The following is a 16,530-nucleotide window of genomic DNA, read 5'->3' on the forward strand; positions in this document are numbered from 1 at the left end:
GAGTCTACAGTTCTGCAGCAATGCAGACACAGGATAAACACAAGCGGAGACAAAGCAGATCCCTAATGACCAACAACTTGGATGTTAAAAGGTGCGAAAATTCGTACAGCACATCTGACGTAGCTGGTAACATTATAATAAAGGACATGTGTCCATCGAACACTAACTTCTGGTACTGCATGATCCTAAGCACTGGCCAGATAAGGATGTGTGGCACTAGGCCTGATCAGATGCCTCTTCAAAATCCAAGAACCTCGGGTAGAGTTTTCCGTTTTTCATGGTATTGTCCCACTAGTCCCTTTACCTTTTACAAATCTACATTGGTTTAGAGCGACGTCAACTAGGTCACAAAAACAAGAACCCAGAACACATTCAAAGGATTTAATTGTGTGACATGGTAGGTGAATTGGAAGGTAGCTGGAACAGGTTCCCAACATCACCGCTCCTTTTCCATACAGGAACTGCAAACACTACTAAGCCAATGAATATTTCATTTTCATGACCGCATTGTAATTGAAATTATCTTTCACCCTATTTGGTCACATACTCTCAGTTGCTCAATTGGCAGAGGTTGTGGGTTCGGATCCCACTCGTGCCCGGTTGGCCATTTTTGTTCTGTACTTAACATATTTTCAACACGCACTACATGTATGGTACACGACATAATAAGTTGAAAGTTAATATTGACTACTAAGCCAGATGGGAGAAGCTCTGTTTACATCAATTGTTCTGCTGAGTAACTGATCAATGATTCTGTTGAATAGGTCTGCAAAAACTGAGCTGCCTCATGCCCAAACAGCTTCAACACTTCAGCTGGAAAATCATCTGGTCCAGTCTTCACTTTCTTGATAGCAATGCCTACTTCATGGCAGTGATGGCTGGGCCAGGGCCAAACATAGGTTCAACGTTTGGTATTGAAAAATGAGGAAATTCTTCATTGGTCTTCATAGTAGTTCTTGGTTTTCATTATTTATTCACTCATGATTGCCTACAAGAACAAGCAAGGCTACATAATAGACCCGACTATCAGGTTGGAACACATCATCTAGGCCAGACTGAAGAAGTTAACACCGAGAAAGAGGATAAGATGAGATGTCTCACTAGATCAACCATCTAGTTCTGAGGAGATACCTAAAACCTATCGTCCTAAATTTACAGAGTAAGAAGTTTGTAAAAAATATAAAAAAATAATAAAGCATTATACGATAAAGAAGAGAACTACATACTCAGATCTTTAATGGTTGGTAACCAGGTACAGTGGATGCCCTCTTAACCATTCGGCCAGATGAATAATGCCTCTTGCAGTTTCCCCACGGTCACAACAGCAATGAGAATCAAATGATTGTGTTGTGAAGTGAAAGATACAGCAGTTGGACCACGAACTGGAACTAATCTTCCATATCATGGCAGACAATCAAACTGGTATGTACATACTGTACTCGTATGTTTTCATGTTTAAACAATTTGTAAAATACTGTAGATTGCTGTAATTAAAGAAATATAATGAAATAACCCTATTTTGGACGAGTATAAATTTCTGCGCAGATCTTTATTTTAATACTATTGATTCAACCAGCCATTTCATTTTCAGACCAATGATTAGGTCCCACACAGGCCAGTTATGAGAGCATCCACCGCATCGCTTAGTTGATACAATGTGGCCCAGTTAAAATACTTATTTAGAAAAAATATTTCTATCACGATCTTTGACTGATTAAGCTATACTTATAGTGATCTTATTATGTTGTCCTTTAATTCACTGCTTTTGCCCCAATAAGTTATACTGTTCTCTCATCACTCCCATCTCAATTTATAATCTCTCCTTTGATTTTCTTTGCCTGCCTTTCAATGTATTTGTTATTTTTTCACCTTTGTTCAATGCATGTGCATATTTATCTAAACCCAACTTAGTGGCATGAAAACATCATACTTTTGTGCAAAAGAATGGCAATATGAACTACTGACCCATGTATAATGGTGACAAATGAGGATCACCTACCTCCCTTCCATGAAAAAGGCAAAGGTAAATTCAATTCAAATTTTTAGCATACATAACATGCCATGGGTTGCTCCCGAGGAAGTAGGATAAAGTCTTAGCAACATACATGTTTCTTCATTTTAGACTGTTATACCTCTCAGCATTCAGTCTGCAAGCCACCGTGAATTCACAAAGCACCTCCTTTGCAATTCTCTACCCGCAACTTCCTCAGTGACATTTATTTCCAGACCTTATCATCACATCATTAAAAACCGAGTCGTAACCATCACCACATTGGTCTCACAATGCTTCTCTTAACCTCCATTGCCAAGTCCATTATTCTCTCATGTAATTGATTCTCCTCCATTCACCTAACAGGACCCCTGTTTATGTGTACAGTCGGTCTGAAAACGGACTGATGTAAAGATAGTTTTGTCTGAGAACTCCCTTCTTTCTCACAGATACCACTGATCGCAACTGTAAGCTCACTGCATTAGTTCTGTGGCAAACTGATTCAATTCACTTAAGATATTTGCTACAAACCTGGGAAAATACAAATGTCAAGTCTCTGAAATGATCCACGTGTTCCAATTTTTTAATTTCCTACCTAACATTCAATCCTCTTAAGTTTCTTCCAGGCTGACATCACTTTAGTCTTGGAAATGATAGTTTTCATACCACAGTCACGGCATCTCTTTTCAAGCTCCAAGAATACTTGATTACAGGCTTTCAGCAGTCCGCAATTAAATTAAGACCAACTTATTAGGATAGGCCAGGCGGCTTATTACATTTCCACTCAAGTGGATCCCTCCCCGCCATTTTACAGGCTACCTTTCAGAAAAATTTATCCTTGTCTAACCCTTTTAACTACCTTGAACCTAGAACTTATTCTACCTTAAATTACTGTGGCCTGATTGCCACTGAAAATGCCTTAAAATTGCTCCATAATACATCTAATATATTTTCGCTTGGTCCTCTGCCATATGCCTTTTCTAGTTCTACAAAAGTTAAACAATTTCTCTCAAAACATTTTTCAATTACTTGACGCATACTGAAACTCTAGTCCTGACAGCACCTCTGTGGTAAAAGAAAATTCAATTCAAAACTTTTGCATGAAATATGAACACTGCTAATGAACCAGCAAAAATTAGGGGGTAGTGATTCATTGTGCCTTTAAAGCTCCAAAATAGCATAAGCTATGGTAGCTTATTATTAAATCATGTAAAATCGTATTCATATTAGGCCTATGTATGTTCTTGTTAACCTTAATGCTCAATAGCCTCATGCCTATTGGAGACATGAATGTCTCTAATGTGTCAACATTTTTTTTTTTTTATTTGCTTTACGCTGCACCGACACAGATAGGTCTTATGGCGATGATGGGACAGGAAAGGCCTAGGAATTGAAAGGCAGCAGCCATGGCCTTAATTAAGGTATAGCCCCAGCATTTGCCTGGTGTGAAAATGGGAACCAAGGAAAACCATCTTCAGGGCTATCAACAGTGGGGTTCGAACCCACTATCTGCCGGATGCAAGCTCACAGCTGCGCGCACCTAACCACATGGCTAACTCGCCTCGTACAAATATTCTGACAAATATTTGATGTACTATTTAAATGTTTTTATATCCAAACATTCTTAGAAATGATGTTACACAAACTCAACTGCACCCCAGGGAATAAACCCAAAGAAGATATAAAAATAATACTGGTACATTGTCCAGACCACTTCAAAACAAAAGTAGCCTACTCAAACCTAGTCTGTGAACTATAGAGCATCTTTAAATTCTAGGTACATGACACACTTCAGGTTGTTTAAGACTTAGGGTCAGCTGGGGTAATTAAGGGACAGAAATTAACACTTTCAAATTCTAGGGCATTAATCTCAAAGTGGAAATTTGGCATGATGTTAAATTATTGTAATTTGGTACCCACAGTTCATTTCCTGGAAGAAATTGTATTAAAACCTTATAAATGTTTAGCAATTCCACAAAAACTCTGTCCCACAATTACCCCTTGGTTTGGGGCAATACTGCGACAGGCATGGGGCAAAAGAGGGAACAGTGTTAACTCAATGAGAAAGCTTGTTTGACAGAGATTAAGGCAAAAGTAGGACAAAGCTTATTCATATAATGTGACTGATTTTTAAACAACTTTTTTGGGATAATATTGCATTACTTTTGTTAACTAAACAGATTTTTACTCTTAAAAATTACCTATACTTGAAGCAACAATAATCACTTTTATTTACTACCAAAATACAGAAAACTTGGGGTAAATAATAACCACTGTCCGTACATATTGCTCAATTAAAATATAAGCCAACTCCAGAGAATGAAGTACCAAAAAGAGCAGGTACCAAGTGGACGGAAGAAAGGAAGAGGATCTTTAGGCAACAGATGAAAACATCCTGGATCCTCCACAAATGAAATCATAAATAAAGCTTCATGTGTTCCAAAAGGAACCATTCACTAATAATAATAATAATAATAATAATAATAATAATAATAATAATAATAATAATAAGCCAACACTGATATCAAATACTTCTCAAATAAAAAACTTAACTCAGTGCACATCATCGATGTGAAATGCCATACACCACCTAATAAAATATAAGCTGGACAAAAAGAATAGGCTACTATTATAGTCTACAATATGTCAAAGTAATCCAATGACCTGTTTTTTCTTCATTACATCTTTTCAATACAAATAAATGTTATAGTTTATTTACAACATACATTTACACTTGGAACTAGTTTCGACGCTGTTTGGCGTCATCTTCAGCCAAAATGTGGGAAATAGGCTAGCATGTAGACATTTATATTACAACAAGGTGTTACATTAGTGTGATTAAATGAGAGAACATGAAGACGCGAAGTACAATGTCAATGTTTTATTGTTTAAGTGATTATGTTATCTCATGTTTATACAATTTTGACTCACCCTTCATGACCACTTTGAAACTCACATTGTACTTCGCGTCTTCATGTTCTCTCATTTAATCACACTAATGTAACACCTTGTTATAATATAAATGTCTACATGCTAGCCTATTTCCCACATTTTGGCTGAAGACGAAGCCAAACAGCGTCGAAACTAGTTCCAAGTGTACATATATGTTGTAAATAAACTATAACATTTATTTGTATTGAAAAGGTGGACCCTTTTAAGTTTCCTATCTTCCATTCTCAGTTCAATACGGACAAAAATGAAATTCTTAGATTTAAATCTACGGCCTCTGTAAATTCATAACGGATACAGTCCCCAATACACACAAATTTAGGTTGTGGCAGCTTCTTAATACTCGCATGACTAATCTGGCCTAAATATTCAAACAACACATGCATATCTGCATTCGTTGATTTTCTGCTTTCTTGCTACTTCAAATTTCACCAAAACAAAACCTGACCTTACCCTATGAATTTTCCCAAATTGCCCCAAAATATATCCCACAATTGCCCCGGATATGAAAAGAAGAATTTCTTGCTTAATATTGATCCTACAAATAAGTTACATGGCTTTAGAGGCAAATTCTGCAATGCTCTCTTTAAATTTGGATTTTTAAAAACAGTTTTTTCCTGAAATTACAAATATTTCTAACCAGAAAGCAAATTTTTTATGCTGAAAATAAGTGTTAGTTTTTTACTACTTTTACTGCTCATAACATTGTTATTTTTGATCATTTCGTCATTGTCTGCCATTCAATGAACTCAAAATAAGCTATTGCCACCAATCAAGCTTACAGATAATTTACTCATAAAGAGCTATGACGATGTCCCGCTTGTATCCCCACATTTTGCTGTCCCATATTTTGCCCCAGCTGACCCTATACCGTATGTTACAGACTAATAATTTAGTTTGTGCTTTTAAAACAAATTAATTCTGCTGCACTTCTTCCTGCTGCTACTACCTTCACCCCATGTGTACATGTGTTCTAAAAGTAAACCAACTAAGATGGTGACGTAGTGATGTAAACTAGTCTCCAATAAACCATCTGCAGATGAATAATAAATATATAGTGTATCATAACAAGGTAAGAGGTAATTCAGCTGAGACGTTTACTGGTAGATCTCTCAACTGATATCACACTACAAATCATTGTCTATACAGCATCCACTATCAAAATTAGGAACATTATAGTTCAAATATCAACTAAACTATTTCCATAACTCTCTTTGTTACATCCAACATTGGGCTGCTTATATGATGTCTGCTGCTTAATAAACCTTCATTTGTTTAAACGAGTGGATTATAGGTTACTTTCTAATCCCTACCTACCACATATGAAGAATATCACCACCCACTTAAACTACTATGTACTTTGTTTCATCTTTTGGTTTGTAGGCTTAGGCTCTACATATGATACAACCAGTAACAATAAACATGAAGATACAAAGACCTTAGCCTCTGGACCTTTAAAAAGTCCTTATTTACAGTATATTTAAATAAGTTTTCAAATGGTCAAAAATAAAATTCTGAACGATAAACAATATCTGCATTGTTCCTAGTATGTAGGCCTAAGTAATGTTGTTCTTAAAACCAATATATTGAAAAATATCTAAAAATAAGAACAGGAAAACAGTTGGAAAATACTGTGTAAACAAAGTGTCAACACCACCACTGCTCTAAAATGTAAAATCTACTAGGTAGAGTATGTAACTTAATGGTTCTAAAATGTATTTCCTATAAAAATTTAAACTTACCAACCAAGTGCTCCTCAACCCTGCAATTGGCAGATTCATTACCATCTTGATCTGTACTGCTCTCGCCATCATTTTCAATTCTTGAGGAGTATTTTCCAGACTCTGCATCAGACTGAGCTGCTGGAACACTTCCAGATTCGTAAAGCACACCGTTTGCACTGATCACATTTTCTTTCTCACCAGCACTACAACTTGAGACCCAACCAACATCTTTTCTTACAGAACTATCACACGCTCCTCTTAATGAGCTGTTCAGGTCCACAATTTCCAACAACTTTTTGGGACCATTCTGCACTTCAAGGTTCTCAGGGGAAGTTAACCTCAACTGGCCATTGTTCTGTGTATCTTTCGGAATATCCTCGGGTGTGTCCTTCATAATTTTAAAATCTAATTTGCTAGGAGTGGGTAGACTAGCATCAGGTGAATCAAACTGCTTCATGACTGGATATTCATCGACACCTGAAAACATAACCTCAATATCAAGTAGTGTTTTTAGCATCGTTTACACACTCAGAAGAATTAATTTATTAACAAATGAGATTAAAAAAAGGTTAATTATAATTGTCGGGCGGGCGTACGAATCCGTAGGTTATTTTGACACATCTATGCACGCACACAAACACATCCATACACACACATACAAACTTAACACACGCCGGAACAAAGGATATAGAGAGGAATGAAAACGAATTAACAAAGTACTGTCCAAAGACCTATTTGAAAAAGGAGTCTCCACAATTGGATGTTATAAGAATAGTCTGTTCTCAGTTTATTTTTACGAGATCTCTTCTCAATGCAAATTCTTTGCACAAAACACCGTACTTCATCAAACGGAAAGCAATATGGCGGAGAATTTATTATAAACAAATGTGATGCTTTCATAGACCCGGAACCTGTTCGATTTGGAAATAACATAGTACTCACAACTCAAAGCTGCAACAATTCTGCACAGAAACTAGCACCCTATTTAACATGGGCCTTAAAAATTTGCCCTGCACTAAATAGTTAAGGCTGATGACCTAGTTGTTTAATATTCTTGAACTCTGAGCCTTGTATGGAAAGAGACTGTGTATTAGATAGTGATAGCTTGAGAAACTTAAGATTATAGTTATTACAGCCTAAAAGCTGGTCGTAAGTATGATCCTATTTCACTACAAAAAGGCGTTCTACAGCTACTTTGAAATAGTTTTCCTCCAATATTTTCGTACTTTTGGTTACTTTTCATTACATAGGCCCACCTACTGCAAGCTACAGTGCTTTTCTCTTATCATTTGACTGATTACCAAATATAATTATTTTGGAAGTCGTAAACATTCAACATAAAACTATTCACATCGTTGTAAAAGACAAAAGGAAAAGTATAGGTTTACAGGTTGCTAGGTGTACGTCTTCTGAACCCAAGGCTGCGAAATTCAATCCAGGTACAGTCGGCCAGCTTTTCAGAAAGGCCCGTCATTAAATGGCACATTAAACAACGCCTTTCAAGACCAAGTTCTGGCACTCTAGTGACAGTTCTGAAGGTGCATAGCCTTCATCGTCATTATTATTATTATTATTATTATTATTATTATTATTATTATTATTATTATTATTATTGGACTACGGAAAGATTTATTCCCTCAAAGTCGTCCGAATAAGGTCCCGGGAGATGCTCTGTGTTCCCTCTGAATTAACAAACCAGCAGACATCAATACGAGATACGAGCTCCTAGATCTTCAGGATGTACCCTGGGGAAACGCAGTAGCGGTGATTGGGAATAAGAAGAGGAGCATAAAATATAATAGACAACAAAAAGTACCCGGGTCTAGCGGGGAGGGGGTTAGACTTCAAAATTGAAAAAAAAAAAAAAAAAAAAAAAAAAACACCCATAAAATGGTAATTCTTCTGTTTTCTGAGCAAATTTCGATAGACATAAAGGTTGAGTCTACAAACTTATGTGTGGTAATAATAGTACTATACAATAAAACTTCCACCAAAGGAACATTAATTACACATGTATTACAATTAAGTAGAAGTACGGCGTGATAATAGAATTTTAAAAGTTTTTTTTTTTTTTTTTTTTTTGCTAGGGGCTTTACGTCGCACCGACACAAATAGGTCTTATGGCGACGATGGGATAGGAAAGGCCTAGGAGTTGGAAGGAAGCGGCCGTGGCCTTAATTAAGGTACAGCCCCAGCATTTGCCTGGTGTGAAAATGGGAAACCACGGAAAACCATCTTCAGGGCTGCCGATAGTGGGATTCGAACCTACTATCTCCCGGGTGCAAGCTCACAGCCAGGCGCCTCTCCGCGCACGGCCAGCTCGCCCGGTAAAAAGTAATTTAGTGTTCGACCATAGAGTAAAAAAGTAACAGACACTAGAAGAACTACACAGACAAATTGACCGAGTGAGACGGCAAGCGGGAGACCTTGGCAAACATATACCCCTGCTACCCTTCGTCGCAGAACATGCTACACATTGCTCCGTTGCTCTCCGTTACTTGATGTGTGTGGCGCTGTACGCCGGGACGAACGGCATTTTGTGCATATTTCCGCTAAGTATTTGTCTTAATAATTAAGGGAATTAAAGGAAAGAATTAGCATAAGACAAGTAAAATTTGCACTTTTTTTATAATTCCTAGTTTCAGGTGGCTAAAATAGAGCCCTTTTTTTTTTTCACAAAGTTGCCCCCCCCCCTCGTCACCCCCCTAATCGACGCTACTGAGAAAACGGGTTTCCATCGCCTCAGCACCGTAATCTCTGTAATGATTGCCCAGCTTAGCATTTTAAAATAATCTCAGGCAATAACTCTGAACAGATTTATTTTTGGTGAATTTCAAGTGATTACTATTATTACGCCTAAGAACAAAAAAAAATGAAATGTCGTGTGGCTTTTAGTGCCAGGATATCCCAGGAAGGCTCGCCAGGTACAGGTCTTCCCTTTTGACTCCCGTAGGCGACCTGCGCGTCGCGATGAGGATGAAATGATGATGAAGACAACACATACACCCAGGCCCCGGACCATTGGAATTAACCAATTAAGGTCAAAATCCCCGGCCCGGCCGGGATTCGAACCCGGGACCCTCTGAACCGAAGGCCAGTACGTTGACCGTACGCTGAACGAGTCGGACGCTTAAGAACACGTTGGAACAAACTTTCGGAAATTATGAGGCGAACGGTAAGTTTGCCCAAGGACTGGACGGAAGGCTTCGTCGTTCAGAAATACCAGGTTCGATTCCTGACGCTGGCAGGGACTATTTAATGCCGGTTTTCTCCACTAAAAAAGCTACTATAGTAACTTACAGTACCGTATGTAAAACACCAGAAAACATGCATTTATCCCAGACCTAATGATTACATTTACATACAATGCCGCAAACCCCAATGTAATCCATATTACCAATGGAGCAGATTACCACAGACATCCCCTAATACGTGTCACCAACAATGCTATGTAAGAAATGTACCCCGATGGAGAGCAATTTCAAACCAGCATTTCTCAGGTCGGGAATGGTATGGGCTCAATTCACACTATCATGTTCATTCAGGATAGCAAATTATTTTGTATTTATTACAGTATCCAATATCTTCACTCTCCTTCTACATTCCTATAGTAGGATATACGAGAAATTTACAAGTAAACTGAGGTTCTGTATGACATGTAATCTTGTTCAGAATAATGTTCTCGAAGTTTGTTCAAAATATTCACCCCTAAAACGAACATCGAGTGTTTCCGAATGGAACGAGCCTGAGGCGGGGACAGGCAGAACGGCTGCCATCTAAAAATTCTTGAAAGCGACGCTTGGTGGCAGCACTTTCCAACTACTTCATTATTCCACGAATAAGCTGAAGCAGTTCTCGACTTCTAGCATTATGCAGGCATTATGAACTCGTGAACTAAGTAGGATGAATACATGCAGCAAATACTGAAGACAATGTTAATGATACTCAAATATGAGCTAAGCGTAGCGAGTTCATATAATAAGCAGTAATCGATCAATGCCCAACGAGTATATAATTGGGCAACACTGCCTTCACCCTATCTTAGCACTTGAACTAAATTGACTTGAATGTGTTTCTACTTTATTAACGTCAAAATGGCGACCGCAGGCTAAGAAATTCCGCAAACTATTGATCACAAATGCTTCAAAGTATATTCCACAGAATACACTGAAGCGTGGCAAAGCAAGTCAACTGATCAAACATTCGAACTGCCTTTCAAGAATGCATTATAGCTAAATTCCAGATATTAAAGTCAGTCCGAATACTTGATTTCACCTTACCATTAGGGTTTGTTTTGTATTGTATTGTAGGATCTTCAGACTAAATATTATACCTCAACGTATCTGGCATTCAGAGCATGGTCTCGTTGGCAATTCTCCGAAAATGTCGGTTCTTTTTCGGAAATGTTTTCGGACAACATTGCTAATTAACCACCTGCCAACGGTATACTTGTAAAGATAAAACAGTGCATCTTTACACTCTTAAATGCAACACTAAACTCTTAAATGCAACACTAAATTAGCTGAACTGACATATTTCAAAATGGTTGTGTATTTTGGGCCCAAGTATTTGAAAACCAGACTCCACAAGCAAACGACAATAAAACGTCACTCCAAAAATAACTTGTTACAACAGATCGTTGTACCTGAGAGCCAAACTGTATTCGCTATCCAAACCAAAGAAGAAAGAGCAAAACTGAATCCAGGATGGAATTAACGAGCTGTTCAGGAATTTGTATTAATGTCCTCAGAATAGACTGCCACCGACTAGAGATAAGAAATATATTGCTCTACGAGAACTCTGCAAAATGCTGGGAAATACGGATGATACAAGACCCCTGAGCATCCATCCACACGTATTCCTTTTGGTATTTTTCGCAACGACTAAGTTGAGCAAACTCATGAGTTTAGAAATCAAAACTCAGCTCACTGTTGACTTGCCACGTTGCCAAATGTCCTTTCTTCCTCGACATCACGAGATACCTCATTTAACGTGAAATGTGTGGTAATGCCGGTATCTGCCCCGCACGTCAACACTACAAAAAAAAAAATGCCCTTTATGAGAAAACTAAGACGAGCAACATTCTAACACAGATTCGAAATCGTGTTGAAAGAGGGCAAAAAAGAACTACATCAAACAGTCCAGAAAATTACAAAGCAAACAACATTACACGGCCTAATACACAAAATGATTACCTCCATTAAGTGTGATATATATGAAATTCTCGTAGACATGCCCGAGCCAAACATCCATGCAACGAGTATCACACTGCTCACTAACGCGAACAGGACGCAGGCGTGAGTACAGTGTTGCCGCACTGCACCAAATGGACTTGAGCTTGACATCACTGCATACGACCTCTTGGGACCCCCATGGTCTATCTACCCAAGTACCTCATTCCCTACATTTTGACTACATATATTGCCCGTATTCCGGAAATAGTAAATGCAAGCAACGAATCTGAGTCAAGGACGGATTTAAATACCAGTACTGCAAACATATGCGCATGCGTGGAAAACTATTACATAATAATGATAGTATATACGGTATTTGTCAGTGGCGTATTGGCCTTTATTTTTCAATGTGCACTGTATCTGAAAACCAGGGAAATATCCCAGTTTTACTCTACAAAATCAATAGACCTAAACCAAAAGATGTTCTGTAAACAGTTGTTTCTATAGGTATGAAACTAATTACACTAAACCAATTAATAAACTGTAGTATGCATCTGGAAATAAATATAGTACATATAGGCCTACCTAACAAACGCAGGTCTGTTACCTTTATCATGGTTCTCTTCAGTGAATAATCAATACAAACTTGACCTAAAGCCAGGTGATATTTAGAAAATCTCTTCATTTTTACATTTTCCAGGCGTGACTAGCCAATTGCTCTAATATCGCGTTGATCAGACGAAGATGACTGGCGACAGGTTTGACACGGTGCGCAAGACAACGGTAGGCCTACTTCATTTCTGCCAGAAGTTGTGCAGTGATAATTTTCGATTTCATACGAGGCAGTAAAAATAAAGCATCGAAAAGCCATCGCATCGAAATACAAGATATTGAGATTTAACACAAAAGTATATCGTTTCCAGGATTTGTCGTCCGTTGTGAACGATAGCCCTAAAATTTGTTCAAATTTGATCTAATATCACTCAAACTGTGTTTTGCAACATCATCAGTTTAACTCGCGTTAAGCGTCGAAGTGAAGAACGTAGCCTACAGTAGTTAACATGATAGAAATGAGAAGGTTTGAAACATACATGTTTTCTTGTTATTGCACAAACATTATGGAATTCTACTTACGAAGAAGCATTAGCATATTACTGCTATTCTTATAAAGTGGGACAAAATGTTTAATTTCACCGAGGATGGGAGATCGCCAAGATCTCTTATTACGCATGTACAGTACACAATGCAGACCATTTTAATGATATGTTTGTTTTGTTTTTTCACATCTTGATAAGAACGCAATGTTCACGTCATGATCGACACCAAATCAATCGACAGAAATTTCTTGAGCGGACGTTTTCCTACAGTGTACCTAGAAAAGAATGCTTAAAAATATGACTACGTAATCATTATATCCATTAGCTATATATAATTAATTTCGGTTGGCGTACAGAACGCAAAGTTGATGTTCCTTGAAGTCAGTGAAACAAAACTGTTATGAAAAATGTTAGGAAAATATTATGATTTCTCTAACATTATTTTATTGATCTGAACGGCAGCGGGAGAAAGGAAATACCCACGCCAGCAATGCTACAAGTGGAGCATGCGCCTACAAAGTCGTCTTATCAAAACATCTCAATAATTTCCTCATCAGCTGAACAAACAAACAAACAAAAATGTATTACCCTCTCGCACTAACCGATATTTTCAGTAATTGTAAGATGTATTAACCGTGATACGAGGTGCAGTCGCATGTGAGATTTATTACTGACAATGTTACAGAGCAACCACATTCTTGGTCTGTAATCGATCAGGTTACTCTATGTAAATTTAGATTCCCAAAGATTCTTGGTATAGTTGGGTATCAATCAATCGCTACTGATCTGCATTTAGGGCAGTCGCCCAGGTGGCAGATTCCCTATCTGTCGTTTTCCTAGCCTTTTCTTAAATCATCGCAAATAAATTGGAAAATTATTGAACATTTCCCTTGGTAAGTTATTCCAAATCCCTAACTCCCCTTCCTATAAACGAATATTTGTCCCAATTTGTCCTCTTAAATTCCAACTTTATCTTCAGATTGTGATCTTTCCTACTTTTAAAGACAGCACTCAAACTTATTCGTCTACTGATGTCCTCCCACGCCATCTCTCCACTGACAACTCGGAACAGGGAAGGAAATTCTGCTACACAGACAAGGGCGAAAATCCTCACGAAACAGAAATTAGACAGCAGGCCTAGGTAGTATTTCATTTTCACACTCTTCGTGGCCTTTGTCTTTCTTTGGCCGATGCCTTCATTTTTCGAATTGTCGGATCCCTTCCATTTTTTCCTCCGATCGGTGTTATGAAGAGGGTTCTTGCCTAGCTGTACTTCCTCTTAAAACAATAATCACCACAACCACCACCAATCCAAACAAGAACTATTGTAGTTAGGGTACAGTACGCAGCGGAAAGAGATGAGACGTTCGGAAAGGAAATCTGGGAGGACTTTGGTAATAAGTTGGAAATGCTAGGGCCCAGTCACAGGCAAACCTTTCTGAAGTGCAATAAAGAATATCAAACAGAGGGGAAAGGGAAATGAACAGCATTTTTGTACGTCAAGCGCATAGCTGAATGTATAAACGGGTCTCTTGAGCCGGAGCCTAGGGCACCAAATGTTGGCAAAGTTCGCCAAAATGTACTTTATTTTTTACTGTTGTTCTATAAAGGAATAATGTTAATTTATTTACTTCTAATTGAAATGAAATAGTTACTACTTTTTACAAATAAACAATGAAACAATTAGCATTAGCATATTATTCAAATGTTTTCACACATTATAAAATACAAATAAATTAAGCACGAGTACATGTGAGCGAATTTAACGTCTGTTCTTACATTTCGATAAGGTGTATTTTAGAATATTTTTAGAACATGTAATTATTTTTGGAAATATTCTGGGAGAAAATACCGGAATGTTTTTCTATTAAGACATGAAAAAACCAGTTGGGAGGTGGTTGGTCCCGATATTGTGCAGATACTAAAGTCTGAGTATAGTTTACCATAGTGTTAATTTACTGACTGGGATTGCGTACCCTCTTCAGAACTCATCGATTTGACACAAACGATGTTGTGTGCAGAGTGAGAAATAAGGGGAGGGAGAGTTCCCCACCGACGATATTCGAAAAATATGAATGAAAATCCACTGCCTGTTTCCAGTCATTCGACCGGGTCAGGAATGGAATGAACGAAGCTCCCCATTGCCCCACTAAAATGTATCGGATGGGGGCGGGAGGGAGAATCCATTCTTTACAAAACGATGAGAACACATAATAAAACAAATGTTACAGAATGAAATGTATTTTACCATGTGTATTTCCAAGAAAATAACAGCGATAATAATATTTTACATAAATAATAGAATGGCGATATGGCAGGTATACCACGTAACCATGCACATTGTGGCAACTCCGCTTCTAGCAATGTATATTATTACAACTGCTTCCAACAATGAATTTTCATCAATGGAATTTACATTACCTGCCAGCTGCTCAGTCTGCAAACTTGTATTCAGTAACAAGAGCTCTTAGTAATGAAAAGTACAGTGAAATCGAGGTTAATTACCAAGGTTTTTAAAAGCGATAACAGTCCTTACCGGTACCGAATACGTATGATCCATCTGTGAGTGAAGACGTGCAAAAAATCATCTAAAAACCTAGATGTGATAAAGCTGTATACAGCGGCGTTGACGGAAAAGTGTTCATCTAACGAACGCATTTGTATGCAGCAGTGAAGATAATCATGGATCATCAAAGACGGCAGCCACCGAGAAGTTTCCGACGTCTTGGCAAAGAAATCGGACGTGGTTATTGTTCACTACCAAAGACAGCCAAGTAATATTATGCAGTGTAATATTACACATACACAACAAGCAGGAGCGTAACGAATGTGATTCAGACCCCCTCAAATGAAAAGTAAAACTTAATAACTTACATAAACGTAATTACAGCAAGTAGAACTAACGCAATAGATTGTCAAATTATACGAACAAAGGGATTATTAATTGTAAGATTATTAACAATAATATTTTAATAGGTTTTATTTGACTTTCTCCGTGGTTTAACGGCTAAGCTGCTGAACCGTACACCACTTACATATCCGTACCTAAAATTGGTTTCATTCTTCAGTAACTACAGAACTGTACTCTGTAACCGGTATTTGAAGTCACAGTTATAATGATTTATTCGATTACAACCCAGAAAGATATACGAAATAAATTAAATAAAAGACTGTTCAAATAATTTTTGAAAAATATCAAACCATACGACTAATAAGCCTGGTGTAAGTACACCATATTGTTACTTTCGCGCAAAGAAAGCTCATCTCGTTCGAAACTGATTTGACTGATTGTTACTACATCAAGTTATTGTTGGGATTATACAATGCTGTCAAATAAATGTGTGGGAAAAGTTAAATGATAAGCAAATGTTGTGCATAATACGATCTCAGGTACACTACACATCAAGAAAGTATCATTTTCTAACTAAAATATTATATTTTGGTATCAATTTTCATTGCTGTAATTATTTTTGAGTAATTTGGTGCAAGTTCATTATAAGGAGCATGTCGCGGTGTTGCGAGAGACGGCTATGGTGTGTTACATTCAACACAGTTATGATAACTGCTACTGTCAAATACGTACAAATTGTAAAACT

At 37.6% G+C, this 16,530-nt stretch overlaps 1 protein-coding gene across 3 annotated transcripts in view; it reads right to left on the minus strand.

Annotated features, from left to right (window-relative positions):
- Positions 1-16,530, minus strand: part of LOC136873781 (activating transcription factor 7-interacting protein 1) — a 457,029-nt gene that overhangs the window by 329,099 nt on the left and 111,400 nt on the right. For 2 of the 3 annotated variants that reach the window (XM_067147002.2, XM_067147001.2), the window contains one exon: positions 6,682-7,140. In XM_067147002.2, the coding sequence (XP_067003103.2) occupies positions 6,682-7,120 (439 nt within the window). In that variant the 5' untranslated portion in view covers positions 7,121-7,140. Of the gene's footprint in view, positions 1-6,681; positions 7,141-11,858; positions 11,984-16,530 lie in introns of those variants that run through there. The other variant, XM_067147000.2, reaches the window with a different exon arrangement.

Source organism: Anabrus simplex, chromosome 5 (assembly GCF_040414725.1).
Source record: "Anabrus simplex isolate iqAnaSimp1 chromosome 5, ASM4041472v1, whole genome shotgun sequence".
NCBI lineage: Eukaryota > Metazoa > Arthropoda > Insecta > Orthoptera > Tettigoniidae > Anabrus > Anabrus simplex.